This window comes from Muntiacus reevesi, chromosome 2 (genome assembly GCF_963930625.1).
Source record: "Muntiacus reevesi chromosome 2, mMunRee1.1, whole genome shotgun sequence".
In the NCBI taxonomy this organism is placed as follows: Eukaryota; Metazoa; Chordata; class Mammalia; order Artiodactyla; family Cervidae; genus Muntiacus; species Muntiacus reevesi.
The window spans coordinates 70582059-70601126 of NC_089250.1; the positions used below are offsets into that span (position 1 = coordinate 70582059).

At 50.5% G+C, this 19068-nt stretch overlaps 1 protein-coding gene and 1 non-coding gene across 2 annotated transcripts in view; one reads left to right on the forward strand and one right to left on the reverse strand.

The window, feature by feature from the left end:
* Positions 1-594: 594 nt before the first annotated feature.
* Positions 595-19068, reverse strand: part of JPH2 (junctophilin 2) — a 68798-nt gene continuing 50324 nt past the window's right edge. The window contains exons 3-6 of the mRNA XM_065922037.1: positions 5494-5612; positions 3766-4490; positions 3014-3106; positions 595-1183 (exon numbers count right to left, since the gene is read on the reverse strand). Coding sequence (XP_065778109.1) covers positions 3026-3106; positions 3766-4490; positions 5494-5612 — 925 coding nt within the window. The 3' untranslated portion in view covers positions 595-1183; positions 3014-3025. The remainder of the gene's footprint in view (positions 1184-3013; positions 3107-3765; positions 4491-5493; positions 5613-19068) is intronic.
* Positions 17229-17301, forward strand: TRNAG-CCC (transfer RNA glycine (anticodon CCC)). The gene has a single exon. It is a non-coding gene; the product is annotated as a tRNA-Gly (tRNA).

The window sequence follows — 19068 nt, forward strand, 5'->3', positions numbered from 1 at the left end:
TACCAGGGACCGGGAAACCAGCATGGTACACAGCACATCGGAAAGGGGCTACATGCAAAGACCGGCTCCTGCCAAGCAAGCCGAGGAGCTTATCACAGCCCAGCGGGAGCCCCACACCTGCTCCCCTCTCCCTGGGACAAGTTGGCTGACAAGCAGCCTGTCCTCAGCAAGGGCCTGAGAGTCTGCCCCAGGGAAATCTGCCTGGGCTTTCATGCTCAGCACCCGCCCCATCCCGCCCCGCCCCCGAAGCCTGCGGTGGCCCCTGGGAGCGGAAGCAGACAAATCCGTTCCTGGGGCATCCCTGGGGCTTTATCTCACCGGCCCCATGGCTCCTGCAGGGCGACCTCTCCTCACCCTCAGTATCCTCAAAGCCCCCAGGTGTGATGCCAGCCTCAGGCTCAGGCGACCTCAGAAACAGGGCCATCCTAACTACCCCTCAGCCCTTCTCCCCACACTCCCCCACACCCCCTGGCCACCTGGTCAGTGACTTCCCAGCCAAAGGTCCCAAACCCTCTCGTCTCCCCCTCTCCTGCTGGTCCAGAGGGAAGCTAACTGGACTGCTGGGAGGAGACAGAAGCACTGTATTCTGGGATATTCAAACAGAAGACGTCCATTTCCTCTATTGTCATCCTGAGCATCTGGAAGCAAGGGACAGAGTGTGGGAGGGGTCGGGACTGAAACAGGAAGGCCTGGTGGGCTGAGAGCAACACCCTCCTTGGCCCACCACGGGGATCTCGTCACTTCCTCCACTTGCCTGGGAGGCCTCAGAAGTTTAAAATAAAGCCAGGGAGGGTACGAAGGAGGGGGCTGGGATTTAACATCCTCATTTGGTGACTTCTCCCAAAACACAAAAAAAAGTCTGGGATGGGGGTGACCTAGGGGAGGGATGGAGGCAAGGGAGTGGATGGGGATGGGGGATGGAGCAGATCGGGGAGTTCAAGACCAGGGTTCTTCTTTCAGGGCTTTCCCTGCTGCTGGGCAGAGAGCTCCTGGAGGGTGCCCAGCACTTTTCTCTTCCTCTGGGCACCGCCTGCATCTGGGCACAGGTGCCACGGGAAGCCTCCTTAAACGTTTGTGGTGTAGATGCAAGTGGACCCCCAGCATCCAGGTCCAGTCCTCCTCAGCCACCCTGCCTGGCACTGCAAAAGATGGGTCCATGCGTCCTCAGCAGGAACTCCTGGCTCTGCAAAAAGAAGAAAAGAGGTCCAGGTGAGGGAAGGATAGAGGAGGGAGGAAGGCAGGGGTGGGGGTGGGGGCGAGGCTGAACCAGGCTCCAGGCAGGGTTCAAGACGCAGGCCCGATCCTCTCTGGGGCAAGATCTCCATCACCAGCACCATCCCCGCCTCTGCAAGCCCCTGGAGCAGCCTTGACCCTGGGCTCTGACTCAGTGGGACCACAGACAAGTCCCAGAGGCCCCTCCTTGGCCCATGCAAGGCCCTGCTGGAGGCTGCCTCTGCCTGTTTCCTTTGCCTGGTACATGCTGCCCTTCTCTCCTCCCCTCCCTCACTGCCATCTGGCTCACTCCACACACCCCCACCCCACCACCATCCTTCAGACCAGGAAGTCGGCAGTCCCCGCTGCAACCATTCCCAGATCCCCTAGGAAATGTGGACCCCGCTGGGGCCAGCATCCGCTCCCAGGGCAGCACCTACCAGGCTAATACTGTCACTGGCTATTTACCCTTCTCCTTCTCCTCTGGGACGGAGTAGGAACCTCCAGCCCACACTAAGCTAGGGTCAAGGGAGGGGATCTTGAGGGGAGCTAAGGCAAGAGCAGAAACTCTTGTGAGCAGCACCCAGCACAGGACTTACAGTGTGAAGGCTGGTCCTCGTAGGAGAAAGATTTGATTTGCCTTGTGGCTACTTCGGGCTTCCCAGGTGGTGATAGTGGTAAAGAACCCTCCTGCCAATGCAGGAGACCTAAGAGACTATGGGTTCGATCCCTGGGTAGGGAAGATCCCCTGGAGGAGGTCATGGTAACCCACTGCAGTATTCTTGCCTGGAGAATCCCATGGACAGAGGAGCCTGGCGGGCTTTGGTCCACAGGATCACAAAGAGTCAGACACGACCGAAGCAACTTAGCACGCAAGCACGTGGCTACTTCACCCTGAGACCAGCGAGGGCCACTTTCCTTCGCCCCAGCTCTGCCCATGTCCTTTTCATCGGACCTTACCCAGGCCCTGAGCTCCATCACGGGGAGAAAACCAGCTGATGGAACTGACGAACTGACAGCAGGATTCAGGAAGAGGATCGAGGGAAGGGGTGGAGTGCCAGCAAGAGAGAACCGGAGGACAGGGAAAGAGGACCCGGCCATCCCAGGCGACCTCAGGCTAGACGTCCGGGGCTCTGTGGGGAGGGACTCAGGAACTATTTTGCTTAATGTTTAAACTGCAAGGTTTTTACAGAATGAGCCATAAGTTAAAGGTTTACTCTCAGGTTCACCTCATTTCTTAGGGCAGGAATGCGTCCCTGCTGTATCCCTATTCCCAGCAGAGCAGGTGCTCAGTAAAGGGTGGTTAAATGGGCTTCCAAGGTGGTTCAGTGGTAAAGAATCCACCTGCCAATGCAGGAGACTCAGGTTCGATCCCTGGGTGGGGAAGATCCGCTGGAGAAGGAAATGGCTTCTCCAGTACTCCAGGAAAGAGCCACTCCAGTACTCTTGCCTGGGAAATCCCATGGACAGAGGCGCCTGGCGGGCTACAGTCTGTGGTGTCGCAAAAGAGTTGGACACGACTTAGGGACTGAACAACAACCACAACAAATGAATGATGAGTTAGTGAATGAATGAATGAAGCACCCAGTGTTCACCTGATAGAGAGCCAGAGTTCGGCGTATGTTGAGTCAATGAGGGTGCATGTGTGTGTGTGTGTGTGTTGGGGAGACATGATCTCTCAAATCCACACTCTAGGTCCCTGCTCCTGCTGGGGGATGGGCCTGAATTAACCACAGGATGGTGGCCCAGCAGGCCCTTCCTCTCCTCCCCTGAGACTGCCGTCCCCTCCTCCCGGCCGCACCTGGGGACGAGGTCAGGTCAGGAGGTGAACGAAGAGGATGGCCAGGCCGATGTTCAGCAGGATCACCATGCAGATGAGGACGGTGTTGGGGACCTGGGAACAGCGGAAAGAGGCTGCCTGAGTCCCCAGGAGAGCACACTCCCCAACCCCGACCCTCCGAGGTGTCCAGCACCTGGACAGACCATCCGAGCTGGAAAGATTCTCGGAGGAAATAACCAACCAGACTGCTCAGGGTCCAGAGAGGATCGAGAACGTATCCCAGGGCACACAGCTGGCAGAGCTGGCACTGGAATCCAAGAACTCCGCCGTGCCCACTGCTAATTCCTCTGGGGCTGCATCCCTCAGTCCTTCTGAGCCAGCTTCAGTCTTTGGCACTGTAGCTCCCGGCTCCCATAGCAAGGCCAGAGGGCCAGGACCCAGCCCCCTACTGGGCCGCTCCTCCATCCCCCAAAGCCCTCCCTGCTACACCGTGTACAGGCTATTGGAGCTCAGCCTAGATCCTCCATAAACCGGGGCGCCCCACAGCCTAGCTGCTTGGGATTCCCAGTCGCCTCCTCCAAAGGAGCGCCCAGACAACAGTACAGAGGCCAGCCCCTGCCCCTGCGGTGGCGGCACTCTGCCCTGTAACCCTGGGTCAGGCTGCACCTAACTAAGCCCTGCACTGTGCTATCACCTTGGCCCCCCGGTCATCTGCCCCCCGAATCCCACCTCCAGCTCCCCCCTCCACTCCCCACTTCCACCAGCAGCCTCACCTCCTCCACCTCGACCTCTGCCGCCGCCGCGGCCTCCTTCCGAGCCTTCTTCTTGGCCCCGGCCTTGGTCAGCCCTCGGGCCTCCGTCTTGCGGGCCTTGACCTTGGGCTCGGCCTTGGGCACGATGGGCTTGGGTTCCAGCTTGGCGGGGCTCTCGGGCGCCGGCGCGGGGCTTCGGGGCGGGGACGCCGTCCCGGGCGCGGCGGCGGCGGCCGGGGACGGGGGCGCGGAGTCGGCGGCGGGGGCCTCGGGCTCGTCCTCGAAGGGCGGCGGCGCGGGCGGCGCGGTGCGCACGGCGTAGCTGTGATAGCCCTGGTACAGCGCCACCTCCGGCTCCTCCGGCCGCGCGGGCGGCGCCTGCAGCGCCTCGATGGCCATGCGTTCGCTGGCCGGCCGGGCGGGGCTGCGGCGACCCGCGCCGTCCGACGGCGTGACCGGCCGGCTGCCCTCGCCGCCGCCGCCGGGTTCACCGTTCCAGGCGCCCGGGCTCAGCAGGCCGTCCTTGGACGCCGCGGCCGGGCGGGGTCGCTTGGGCTGCGGGGGCGTCCCGGCCGGCGACGGGGGGCCACCCTCGGGCGCCGGGGTCTCCCGTTCGTGTAGCTCCGGGCTCTCGCGGAGCCGTTCCGGGAGGCCCGCGGCGCTGGGGCCCCGGTCGGGGGAATCCAGCAGGCTCTCCGAATTCTCCAGGATCTCCTGGAGCAGCCGGCGCTTCTGATACTCCGGACCTGCCAGGGGACCACACGGGGAGGCGGGATTCGAAGCCGGGTCCCCGCACCGGGTGAACCCTGGGCAAGCCGCTCCAACCCCGCTGAGTCTCGTGGACGTACTCAGCCAGCTGACCTGCAGCCATCAGGTGCCAAAAGCACTGTTTTTTAAGCCATTCCCCAATACTAACTCATTTACTCCTTTGAATAACCCTATGAGGTGGATGCTATTATTTAGCCTCCACTGCACAGATGAAGAAAAGGAGGCTCAGAGAGGTAAAATGCCTTGCCCAAAGTCACCCAGCTGACCAAGAGCAGGGCCAGGGCTGGCACCCAGGCTAAGTCTGGCTCCAGAGTTTATGCTGTTTATGGTCACACCGGCCTCTTTTCATTCTCTTATCTGAAAAACAGGCCTGATCATGTCTATTTCATAAATACTAACTGAAGGATTAATCGGGTGGGGGAAAAAAAATGCCTGTAAAATGCTGAGCGCAGAACCTGACACATGGTGACAGCTGTTGCTATGACCACCCAAGGTGGAGGCTGCCAGCCAGCGTAGCTCTTCCTGGACCAGCAGGGGGCGGACTGTGATGGGACGCGCGACTCTTGCCAGGCAGAGGTCTGCACTCTGAAGTCTCGCATCTAGCCTCCCTTAGGTCTCCCTAAAAACCGTTCAACGTGGAGAGCACCAGTCGCCCACCCTGATTGGCTCCCACCACTCTATTCAAGGGCAAAGTCTGGATCAGAGCCAGGAGGTCCTCCTCACTCTGCAGCCTCATTTCCCAGAGAAGAGACAGGCTGCAGTTGGGGGAGCCTCTGATATCACCACCCCAATCTCAGCCTGAGTCCCCTTGACTCATCCCATCCCATGCCTGCACCACGCCCCACAGATGCTCACAGGCATGTGTGGACCCACCCGAGCCATCTCAGCTTTCCACCAAGCAAAGAAATAGGGTCCACACCCTTCGGCCCACCCCAACTCCCCCACCCATCCTGGCCAGTCCCCTCCCTGGCTGGCCCTTACCTGGCTGGTAGAAGTCTGGAGCCAGCTCCCTGGCCAAAGTGCGGGCAATGTTGGACTCTTGGTTGGCAGCCAGGGCAGCCTGTTCTGCTGCCTCAGCTTTGGCCTTGGCGTGGCTTGTCCTAAGGAGACGACATGGTGGAGTCTTAGGATCCCTCCAGAGAACCAACGCTCTCTGCCCTTCCGCCGCAACCCACAAAGAGACACCCTGGACAACACTTTTGTTCATTTGGGCTGTCCATGAATATTTATTAAGCCCTGTGGTCCAGGCTGTTGTGCGTTCCCCAGACCATTTCCTTTTCTCTCAGGGCACACAGACAGACTACATTTTCCAGCCTCCCCGGGGTTATGTGTGGTCAGGTGACTGGCTAAAGCACTGTGGGAAGACAGGATGATGCCATTTCCAGGCATGGTCCACAAAAACCTGTCCTGCGATCCACAGTGTCCTCTCTCTTCTCCCCTGTTGCTGGTAAAATGCAGAAGCCAAGTCCCCAGAACAGGGGACTTAACCTCATTTGTGTCACAGATCTTTTCAATCTGGTAACACCTGTGGACCCTTTCTTGGTATACTGTTTTAAAATGCATAAATTACACGGGATTACAAAGAGATGCAATTACACTGACATACTGTTACCAGAATATTTAAAGGGATAAATCTGTAATATAACATGTATATTCTTCTTTATTAACACATTAGACAAAATATTCAGCAGGCCTATTGACCACCATAATTTAAAAGTATAAATTAGCATAAAGGATATTTCAGGGATACATGCAACAACAGGAATGTGGCATGAAAATATATGGGATTCCTATGAGTGACAAAGTCAGAGATACTGCTAATACTACTGTGATTTATCGCTGACTTCTATAATTGAAGAAAATGCTAAATTTCAGTTACACGTTAGTAAAAATAGAGAGGCAGTTTTCCGTGAAGATCCCTTCACTAGGACCCACCCTTAGCTGCCGAACGACTGCTGATGGCTCAATGCTGTCTCAGAGAACTGCAACCAGTAGAAGCCACCTTGTTCCAAAGGCTCATACCCCTCCCCAACCCAGGGAGCCTATAACCAATGACTACTGACCCCAGCCAGCCTGTTCTTGCCCCAGAAGGAACCAAGTCCTGAGGTACAACTCAGGCTCCAAAGCCCCACCACGGGATGAGGCTGAAGCAGAACTCCAGAACACATTGCTGCTTGTCTTCTTCTATGTCCCATTCTGCCTCTCTCCCTCCCCCTCGTGTCTGAGAGCACTTGCTCCATAAATTGCCCAAGCAAGAACCCTCATCTCAGACTCAGCTTCTAGGGAATCTAACCTAAGGCAGCATCCAGATTCACAGACAAGCTGAATTCCATCCACAGATCTCCCCTATGGACCCCAGGGTCAAGAAAGACGCTGGAAGGAACTTGGGTCCACAAATGATTGTTGCATAGAGCAAAGCCCGCCTCCCTCACTGTCCCATATTAAATGTGGAACATTTGAGCATTAAATTTAAACATTAAACTCAGCAAGCCTTAAATGTCTACTGCATTAAGTGCCTGAAATTTGGGGGATGTTTATTTCAGCTGTTAATCTAACCTGACTAGGAAAAGCATCTGCAAAAATATTAACAGCCCCACTAACCAATGGGCTTCATTGTAAAGAAATTAAAGATTATCTCATGTAATCATCATGATGCCTTAGGAAGCTGGTGTTCTTATTATTGTCCCTATTATACAGAAAAGGAAACTGAGGCACAGGCAGGGCAGGTAACTTGCCCAAGGTCACAGAGTCCCTAAGTGCAGGAACTGGGATTTTTGAACCCAGGCAAGATGATTCCAGACCCTGTGCTGCTCTGAAGTGTGTGCCGTGGTTGGCCAGGAGCCGAGATTCCTAGGGACAAGACAAAGGCTTTTCAAAAGAAGATGGGCTGGACGACAACCAAAATTATTTAATATAATGTAATCAAATAAAAGGGCTTCCCTGGTAGTCCAGCTGGTAAAGAATCCACATGCAATGCAAAAGACCGACCCCTGTTCAATTCCTGGGTCCCAAAGATCCCCTGGAGAAAGGATGGGCCATCCACTGCAGTATTCTTGGGCTTCCCTAGTGGCTCAGACGATAAAGAATCTATCTGCCTGCAATGCAAGAGACCGAGGTTTGATCCCTGGGTTAGGAAGATTCCCTGAAGGAGGGAACGGCAACCCACTCCAATATTCTTGCCTGGAGAATCCCACGGACAGAGGAGCCTGCAGGGCTACAGTCTGTAGGGTCGCAAAGTCAAACAGGACTGAGCGATTAGGCACAGCACAACCAAGTGCAACTGTGAGAAATGCCATAAAGGAAGAGGACAGAACGCGATGAAATCGTCCAACAGGAAGACCTGACGTAGATCGGTGGTGGAGGGGGGATCAGGCAAGGTTTCCTTAAGGATGTGACAGCTGAGACCTGAGACTGACATCCATTGGCCCATCAGCAGTGAGGCGGGGACAGTGAGCCAGGCAGAAGGAAGAGCATGTGCAAAGGTCCTGAAAGGGGGTACGAGCTTCATGCCTTTGGGGAACTGAAAGGTCCAATCAGTGTCCCCATGGACAAATGAGTCACTTCCTTGGGGATTTGATCTGCACGTGTCTCCAGCGCGGAATTAAGCCCCATCTAGAGACAAAGTTTACTAAGCTCCCTCCAGGTGCCAAGTCTTTTGCCTACATTATGCCTTGCAAGCCTCAAAACTGCCTGGGAGGTAGCTTTCACTGATTCTACTCCACATGTAGGGAAACTGAGTCTCAGAGCAATGCCTTACTCAAGGATGCCAAGTAACAGCTGACATTTACAAAGCATTTACAACATGCCAAGAGCTTTAAAGAAACTAATTCATTTAATTTTCCCAGTAACTCTTTGTGGCCAATGTTATCATCACCATCCCTCTTTACAGAGGAGAAATCCAAGGCATAAGAAGGCTTAAGGAGCCCACCTAAACTTATCCAACCAGCAAGTGAAAGCAAGGTTTCAAACAAAGGCTTTCTTGAGTCTAGAGTCTGGGCCTTTTGTCACAGGTTGTCCGTCCACTCAATAATAAGTAGTGGGGACTTCCCTGGTGGTCCAGTGATTAAGAATCTGCCTTCCAATGCAGGGGACATGGGTTCTATCCCTGGTCGGGGAACTAAGATTCCATATGCTGCTGGGCAACTAAGCCCACACACAGGAACTACTGAGCCCCAGAGGCTCTAGAGCCTGTGGTCTACAAGAGAAGCCCCACTCACCACAAGGAGAAGCCCGTGCACCACAACCAGAGACCCAGCACAGCTGAAATAATAATAAGTAGTGGAGTTCAAACCCAGAACTGTCTAGTTTCTAAGCCCCTGCCCTCTCCACTGTCACAGTAATGTTTACTGAAGAAAACAGTATTATACTGAATGAAAGAATACATAAAAGAATGCATGCAAACATACATGGACATCTGAATGAGCAAGGGGGGCAGCATAGAGAATAAGGAGCATGGTTTAGGAATCAGCAGCCCTGGACTCTAATTTTGGCTCAGCCATGGCTGGGGCTAGGGTGCAAATGAGGCACTCACCTCAGGCTCAAAATTTAGGGGGCTGACCAAAAAAACTCAGTAATCTGGATAAATAGTACTTGAATGCAATATTTTTTAAAGTCAAAATTAATGCAGCAATAATCCTTGATGAACAAGTTATGAAAAAAATGTCAATAGAGTCCAGATCCAGACCCTGCACTTGTACAACTCACCTCACTCGCCTCCCCCTAGTCCCAACCCTACAAGGACTCTAGGACCTTGGGTGAATGGCTTTGCCTCTCTGTGCCTCAGTTTCAACGTCTGTAGGATAATTCTCCCCTCTTGGAGTTGCTGTGAAAATGGCTGAGAAGCAACATAGGAAAGTGTTTATCCCAGGATGGGGCTGAGTGATGGCGATGATGGTGGTGGTGATGATGATGGTGTTGATGAGGGTGTTCGCAGTGGTAGAGAAGAAGGAGGAGGAGAAAAAGAAGGAGAAAGATGACATTTGTTACACTGAAACCAAGTGTGGAACCAACAAGGGCCTACTGTATAGCACAGGAAACTATATTCACTATTATGTAATAACCTGTAGGGGAAAGAATCTGAAAAGGGGTACACACACACACATATATCTATAACCAAATCACTGGGTTGCACATCTGAAATTTACATGATATTGCAAGTCAACTGTACTTCAATTAAAAACTAGAAAAAAGAAAAAATTTAGTACATGCACAACCCCAGACGCACATTTGCCTGTACATGGGTATGTGTGATTCAAAGATCTAAATTTTCAGAGACACTTTCCTGGAAACCTGAAACCCCAGGTTGGGTGGGGGAGGAGGGAAAAGGCTGGGCAAACCTTCAAACTGAGAAAATGTCCTTTTTTGGTTGTGTGAGCTGGATGAGGCTTGTTTCCTGGGAAGCTGTGTTGCAGGACGGACTCCTCAGGCCAGAATGGCAGTCTTCACACTGAGCCCTGGAAGGTTCTAGAGAATCAACAATGGACCCTCCAGGACAACCAGAACAGGGGTCAGAGGGGAATGGCCACACAGCCCAAGGTAATAAAGGCTGCTGAGTTTGAAGGAGGCACCCATGACTGACTGAATACCTTACCAGCCCCCTCCCCAATGCCTCTGATCTCAGGAATGGCCCCTCAGCTCCCTAGCCCTCAAGCCAGGAATCCCAGTGTCTCCTACACCCTCCTTCCTCATCTTTCAATATTCACAAACAACCACCACCAACTCCTGTCTCTCCTGCTCCCCCTGAAGCTCTTGATCTGCCTATTCTCCATCTTTCCGTGGCTCCTCCTGCCAGGTCCCCCACTCCCCACTGTAACCTCCCTGCTTCCAGTCTCACTCCCTACAAACCATCACATGCAGCTTGCTTGCCTCACCTCTTGTTGACAGTCTCTGCAAGGCTTCCTATCTTGATGAAAGTAAAGTCCAAAGTACTGAGCACAGCCTTCAAGGCTACCCAGATTCTCACCCTGAAGCAGCCCTGATGGGGTGTATCTGGAAGCTTACCAGGTAAAGGGCAGGCTGAACTGCTGCAGTCCAGAGGCTATCTTCTGGTCCAGTGGCACTCTCGGAGTGGTCCATGCAGCCCCTAACCCCTCATCATCTGGGCACTTGTTGCAAATGCAGATTGGGGGGGCTCCACCCCAGATCCACTGAATCAGAATTTCTCAGGAGGAGCCCAGGAATCTGTGTTGTATAAGCCTTCCAGCTGCTTCCACTGCTCATTAAAATTTGAGAAGCGTGTGCTGGACAGAGAGAAACATCCAGCTCTCTCTTGGGCAGTTCCCAGCCTGCTCAGCCACCCAGGAGCCTTGAGGGTCTCCCTTCAAGCACCGGGATCCCTCCCTGAATCCAGGGCCTACTAGGGAAATGCAGGCACCATTTCTTTCCCTATGACCACTTGGGGAGGGGCTTTTGGGGAGGGCCCCCCAGGATGGCTCTGCCCCTTCTGGAGAGAAGGGAAGGAGCAGTAACTAGGGCAGGGGGTGGGGCAGGGATCAGTCACCCTTCTTGATTTCATCAGATTTTCTTTCGTCAGCAGGTTAAAAATAAGGCTGGTGGTGGCTCAGGGATGAGGCAGGGCCATAACCCAGTGGGAGCACTCCCGAGAGTGTCGACCCTCACTCCCGCCTCCCTTCCCCACCCTGGACCCCTCACCACCCCGGAATAGCTGGCCTCGTTGCCCAGGCATCTCCATTAAGCACTGATGGCTTTACTGGCCAAAGCGGGGGCACCCACAGGAGGTACCCCTGACTCCTCTGCTCTGGCTGTTCCCCCATCTGGAATGTTCCTTTCCCTCCTTCCACCTCCCAGCCTTAAAGGGCCAGCTTCAGACCCACTTTGACTTCCAGATTTACTCAGTTAATGCAACTTTATGGAATGCCCGCTATACGTTAGGACTTTTCTGGGTGCTGTGGCTACGACAGCAAGCCAAGTATCTAAAAATCCCTTGTAGGGGGACTTCCCTGGCAGTCCAAGGACTAAAACTCCATGCTCCCAATACAGGGGGCCCGGGTTTGATCCCGGGTCTGGGAACTAAGACCCTGCCTGCCACAAGAAGACCTGGCCCAGCCAAAGTACATAAGTAATTAAGTGAAAGTCGCTCAGTCCTGTCCGACTCTTTGCAATCCCATGGACTATACAGTCCATGGAATTCTCCAGGCCAGAATACTGGAGTGGGTAGCCTTTCCCTTCTCCAGGGGATCTTCTCAACCCAGGGACTGAACCCAGGTCTCCCGCATTGCAGGCGGATTCTTTACCAACTGAGCCACGAGGGAAGCCCAAAGAACATAAATAAAATTTTTTAAAAAATTCCCTGTAGAACTCATATTCTGTTGCAGGGGTCAGCAAATTAGGGCAACAGGCCATATCAGGGCAAACAGCCTGTTTGTCTATCACCTGTGAGCTAAGAATGCTTTTTATACTTTTCAAAGTTGTGGGGAAAAAAACCCAAATAGTAATTTTATGACACATGAAAATTACACAGAATTTAAATGTGTGTCCATATAAATAAAGTTTTATTGGAACAGAGTCACAGTATTTGTTTACTGTTGTCTAGATCTAAGCAGTTGCCACAGAAGCCCATGACCTGCAAGGCCAAATATATTTACCATCTGGTGCTTTACAGGAAAAGTTTGCCCACCTCTGTTCTAATGCATGCACTCAACAATGGGCTCGCCTACTATTCTAATTAATAATATCAGTCTACTATTGGTTGAGCTCTTTCTGCCCAGTTCTGTGTTGTGGTCACCTTTACACACATGACTTCAGAGAGGTGAAGTCACTTTCTCAAGGTCACACAGCTAGAAAGTGTATCTGCCCAAGCTCTTCCCCATTACACCGAGCTGGCACTTTCCTGGTACTGACTGGACCAGGTCCTCCACATGCTGGTACTAGGGATGGGGATAAATTAGATCCAGCAGGCACCTGAAGGGCTCCCAGCCTAATGCAGCCCCTCCAAGTCAACTGTGCAGCATCTCCGAAAACCAGCGGATGGATGGGGTGGGGGCCGAGCAAAGCCGCTAAACCACATGGCGGCGCAGCTACGAGGGGGCAGCTCTGCCAGGTCTTGGCTCCGCTCCTCATACTCTCAGGCAAGCCTGAGCCCCCCGAGCCCCCATCTCCTCATCTGTACAATGGGGATAATAACAGCACCTTCCCTGGAGAAATGGTGTAAGGAGTATAAATAAACAAACACTCATATGGCCCTAAGAATAGTAGCCGGGACACAGGAAGTGCTATGGAGGTGCTTGTTGATAAAATATATGGGGGCGTCCCTAGTAGTTCAGTGGTTAAGACTCCGCCCTCCAATGCAGGAGGTTCCATTCCTGGTCGGGGAACTAAGATCTCACATGCCACGGGGCAACTAAGCCTGAGAGCTGCAACTAGAAAGAAGCCCCCACACACCGCAATGAAAAGTCCATGTGCTGCAACTAAGATCGTATGCTGCCAAATAATAAACATTTTTTAAAAAAATAAATAAAATAAAATATATAAGAAGCAGCTTTTTTTAAAGACTGAAACAAAAACCTGAAAGTACTTAATGTCACTGATTTGCTCACTTAAAATTTTTTTAAAAATTCATCAGAACAAGGAGGCCATGGAAGGTCTGGGGGACAGAGGCAGATAATCAGAGCCCTCAGCTCAGGCCTCTGCCAGCCTCTCTGAAGCTGCAGAAGTGGTTGATAAGGGCAGTGCGGCCAAGCATCTTCCTGAGGAGGAGGTTGCTTCAGAAGCCACTGCCCTGCCTTCCCCCAAAATAGCCCCTCGCTCCAGACTGGCTCCCCTGGCTGCCTGTAGCTGTTTTCCTCCAGAAGAATCACGGTCGGAGCAAACTCAAAGAGAAACCGCAGCTGGGGTGTCCAGCCACCTGCCCAGATAGCTCCCTGAGAGAAAGTTCCCTGACCTCCAGCAGGGATGGAGTCAAGCATCCAGTCTTGCCGGGTCTGCATCCACTTGGCAAACATGTGCTAAGCCCTGCTGGGAAGCCCCTCACCAGAAGGGTTAAGGGTAGAAACTCCAGTCCATCACATTCTGACTTGTGCTGTCTGGTCCGAGTTTCCTCAACTGTGAAATGGGGTTAATAATATTTACCTCACAAAATTACCGGGAGTCTGAAATGAGGTCGCACAAGAGTGCTTAGCATAAACTGAGCACTTAACAAATATGAGCTATCATTATTGTTACAGTTTTGGTTATCCTTATAGCAATGTTTGGGGCTCCCCAGGTGGGTCATGGTAAAGAATCGGCCTGCCAATGCAGGAGACACAGGAGACTTGGGTTTGATCCCTGGGTTGGGAAGATCCCCTGGAGGAGGGCATGGCAACCCACTCCGGTTTTCCTGCCTGGAGAATCCCCATGGACAGAGGAGCCTGGCCGGCTACAGTCCACAGACAGTCGGACTCAACTGAAGTGACGGGCATATAACAAAGTTTACAAGCAATTCTCTTCCAAAAATCTAAGGACTGCCAACAAATTGGTATTTAAGTAGGTATTCTTGTAGCAGGATATGTCATGTAAACTTTATTTCAAAGTTCACCCACCTTGCAGCATGTATAGCACTTCACCCCTTTCCACTGCCAAATAATGGTCCACAGGGTCTGTGGATAAGCCATATTTAGTCCATCTGTTCCTCAGCTGAAGGACATTTGGATTGTTTCCACCTCTGGTTACTATGTATAATGCTACTACGGATAGTCCTCTACAAGTTTGGGGATAGATTTATATTTTCATTTCTCCTGTGTGTACACTTTAAGGCTTGGAATTGCTGGGTCATGTGGTAACTCTTTTTAAACTTCTGAGGAACTCTCAGACTGGTTCTGAATTGAGTTACTTTCTTCTAGTCACATGAGGGTTCCAATCTCTTCACATCCTTGTCAACACTTATTACTATCCATTTTTAAATTTTAGTCACACAAAGGTTTGTGAGGCTCATTTCATTGTGGTTTTGATCTGCATTTCTCTGATGGCTAATGATGTTGAGCGTATTTTTAAATGTTTAACTACCATTTATGTTGTCTTCTTAGGAAGAAAATCTTTATTTAGATTTTTTGCCTATTTTCAATTTTTTTAAGTTGTAAAAGTTCTCAATATATTCTAGATAAAAGTCCCTTATCAAACATAGGATTTGCAAATATTTTCCCCATTCTGTTGTCTTTTCAATTCCTTGATGGTGTCCTTTGAAGCACAGAAGTTCTTAAGCTTAATGATTTCCAATTTATCTATTTTTCTTTTTGTTGACTATACTTATGGTGTCATATCTAAGAAGCTTTTACCTAACCCAAGGTCACAAAAACTTACCACCATAATTTCTTCTCAGAGTTTTATAGTTCAGTTTTTACATTTAGATCTAGGAAGACTACTTCTAATAAGAAAAAATGGGAAATAAACTAAGGGTTCACACTGCCCTAGGAGACAGGCACTACAACCATTTTACAGATGAAGAAACTGAGGCACAGCGAGGTTAAGTCACTTGGCCATTATTTTTATTGTGAACATTAAGTCAGAAGTGGCCCCTGCTCTGGGAGGATCTAGAGTCTGGTAGGAAAGATAAGACCAGGTGGGAAGTTTTGAGAACAGAAAGCTACAGGGCAGGAGAAAGCCCATGTGGCGAGCTAAATGTTCATAATTCTCATTTTTTAATTTTTATATCATATATTATAAATACATAAAAGATGTACTAGAGGACTTCCCTGGTGGTCCAGTAGCTAAAACTCTGTGCTCCCAATGCAGTGGGCCTGGGGTTCGATTTCCAGTCAGGGAACTAGATCCCACATGCCCCAGTGAAGACCTGGTGCAACCAAGTAAATAACTTTTTAAAAGATGTAGTATAAAAAAAAAAATAAAAAATAAATAAAAAAATAAAAGATGTAGTATAATATGGTTTCATCAGCACAAAATAAACAAATTTTTAAAAATATTTTGGTATGTGACGTGGTTAAGAGCAGTTTTTTCACATAAAAACTCTGGTGACATAAATTCTCTGTACTTTGATTTTTTTTTTCCATCTGTAAAGTGGGGATATGAATAGCCCCTGCCTCAAAGAGTTGTAGAATTATTGTACATAATTTATTTAGAATGGAACCTGGCACATAGAAAGCTCTGTGCAAGTGTTTTAAAATTTTAAAAAGTTGATTTGTTTTAGTTGAAGTGGAGGGGCATGGGTTTTGAGTCTGGAGGGCTGTGCCACCCCCCAAGAGCTTAAGCAGAACCTCCCCACCTTGGAAGCCCAGCCTGAAATCCCCAGGCCGTGGAGGTGAATTCTTCCAGATGATGTTTTACAAAGACCTTTCTCCTCTTCTTGAAAAAGAATCACCAGCCCATCTGGGAAGTCTTCACCACGTGTGAGTGGGTATGTGACACCCTTTCCCATTCCCCAGTCTCGAAGCAGGAGGCAGAGTAACAAGCTGCTGTTTACTAAATGCTAACTATGTGCCAGACACTTGACCTATGTGGTCAGCTGAATAATGGCCCCCGGGATATCCAGGTCCTAAATCCCTGGAACCAGTGAATGTTACCTTATACGGCAAAAGAAGCTTTGCAGATGTGATTAAATTGAGGATCCTGAGATGCAAGAATTATCCTGGGTTAGACAAGCAGGCTCTAGATGTAACCACACATGTCCTTATAAGAGGGAGGCAGGGGCAGATGTGACCACAGGAGAGGAGAAGATGATGTGAGGATGGAAACTGAGATGAGAGTGATGCCCTTTGAAGATGCAGGATGGGGCCACAAGCCAAGGAATGGCAGCGGCCACTAAGAAGCTAAAAAATCAAGGAATTGGATTCTCCTGCCAGAACCCTCAAAAGGAACCAACCCTGTCATCACATTGGCTTTAGCCCACTGAGACTGATCTCAGACTTCTGACTTCCAGAACAGTAAGAGGGTAAGTCTGTGCTGTTTTAAGCCCCCAAGTTGGTGGTAATTTGTTACAGAAGCAACAGGAAACTGCAGCAACCTCTGTGATCTCATGCCATCCTCAAGACAACTCACTGTGCAGAAGAAAGAAAAGCTCAGGAAATTATCTGCCCATGGCTCATTGCCAGGTGGCGCTAGTGGTAAAGAATCGGCCTGCCAATGCAGGAGACGTAAGATGGGTTCCATCCGTGGGTCGGGAAGATCCCCTGGAGAAGGGCATGGCAACCCACTCCAGTATTCCTGCCTGGAGAATCCCCTGGACAGAGCAGCCTGTTGGGCTACAGTCTACAGGGTCACAAAGAGTCAGACATGACTGAAGCGACCTAGCATAACCACATACACACAGCTAGTCAGATCCAGAGCCAGTCTGAACATGATTCCAGGCCTGTCTGGCACCAGAGCCTTTGCTGACCCACTCATCTGCAGTTAAGCCAGAAGAGCCCAGCAGCTGGAACTGGCCACAACCATGCTGTTTCCCCCAGGGGCCTGGGCAGCCCTAGCATGCATCCTGCCTGCCTCAGAGTCCAGGGCTAGTGGCTACCAGCAGGGACACCATCAACCTCCCCAGTGAAAGGCTAGTCCATCGGAACCCGGGATCGCCTGGCTGACTACATATGACTGAGGTCTGGCTATACTATGGCAGCCAGTGAAGGGACAGAGAGGGGACATGAGGCCTTGCTCCCCCTCCCCACATGGGACTGGGCTCTACAGTCCAATCTGAAGCCCAGCTCTCAGCAGTGAGGCCTTTTCTGCATGAGTTGGCTGTATACAGAAGCTTCCTTTTTAAAAATTCTGTGCCAGGGACTTCCCTGGTAGTCCAGTGGCTAAGACCCTGCACTCCCAATGCAGGTGGCCCAGGTTCAATCCCTGGTCAGGGAACTAGACCCCACATGCCGCAACTAAGATCACATGCCGCAACAAAGATCGAAAATCCCACGGGCCACAACTATGACCCTGGGCAGCCAAATAAATAAACAAATATTTTAAAAGATAAAAAGTCTATGCCAGATTTTAAAATCACATTTTATGAATTATGAGAACAGTAATTTCAAAGCAACAGCACTGTGAACTCACTGTGCTAAAACAACGGCTATGTTACCTTTTGAGCCTTCTTTTGAGCCTTTTGTGAACAACTCTGTTAACTGTAAAGCCCAGAATTTCAGAGCATGGAATCTGAAATCACGCTACCCAGGTGTGAATCCCTGAGTCAGACATTAGCTGTGTAGCCTGGGCAAATCACTTAACCTCTCCGTCCTTCTTCTTCTGAAAAGTGAGCGTGGCAAGAAGATTTTTCAGATAGCTCCTGGTATTCACACCCTTATGGGATTGAGCCCCCATCTCTCCACCATGGAGTATGGGCTAAACTCAGTGACAGGCTTCTAACTAAAAGACCATGACAATGGTGACGTCACTTCCATGACTAGTTTACAAAAGATGGACACTTCGCTTTTGATAGCAGACTCTTGCTGGTCTTGACGAAGCAAGCTGCCACGCTGGGGAAGCTTTCATAGCAAGGAACTGAAGGCAGCCTCCCACCAACATCAGTGAGAAGCCAAGGGCCTCAGTTCAAACGCCTGCAAGAAACCGCATCCTCTTACAGACGAGTGCATGAGGGTGGAGTGAATCCATCCCCAGTGGGGCCTTCACATGGGATCACAGCCCCGACCAACAGCAGCCTCGTGGGAGATCCTGAGCCAAAGGGCCCAGAAACCAAACCCACGGAAACTGTGAGATAAGAAATGTGTGCTGTTTCGTGCTGCTATGTTTGGGCATAAGTTATTATCCAGTGACAGACAACTGATACAATTGGGATCATAATGCCTACTTCATAGGGTTGTTATGAAAATTATAGGAATTAATATACAGAAAGGGCTTAGAATAGTGCCTTGCATACAGGGTATACTATCGTAGTGTTATACGATAGTAGTATGAAAGTGTTAGCTTTCACTATTACATATTTCTCACTTACATAATTTTTCGTGTTTCCACATGTTCATGTTTATCATTTCAGACCCCTCAACCTTTTTTCTTTTTAAATTTAACATGAAATTTAACATCTACCTATTTTTAAAATATGTATCTACTTATGTATTTGGCTGCACTGGGTCTCAGTTGCAGCATGCAGGGTCTAGTTCCCTGACCAGGTGTTGAACCTGACGCCAATCTGCATTGGCAGCACAGAGCCTCAGCCACTGGGCCACCCGGGAAGTCCCAACATCCATGTGTTTTTGTGCCAGTGATTCCTCTTCTGGGAATCCGACCAACTGACACACTCAAACTGTGCAAATGACACTCATACAAGGGTATTTACTGCGATCCTGTTTGTAATAACAAAATACTGGAAATGAAGCCAAAGCAAGAAGGGGGAACTAGCTGACTATGTTATGGTATAATCAATACTTGTTGAGTACCTACTATGTGTCAACACTGTGGTTAGACGTTTGCATATATTATTTCATTTAATCCTCACAGCATTCTCTAAAGTAGACATCACTATCAATTCCCATTTTACAAGTAAGAAAACTAAGGATGACAGGGTTAGGTAACCTGTCCAACTCACACAGTCAATAAAGGAGGAAAGCCAAGAATTCCAGTGTGTTTAACACCAAAATAAGACAAAAAGGAGGCATGTGTTAGTGTTGGAGT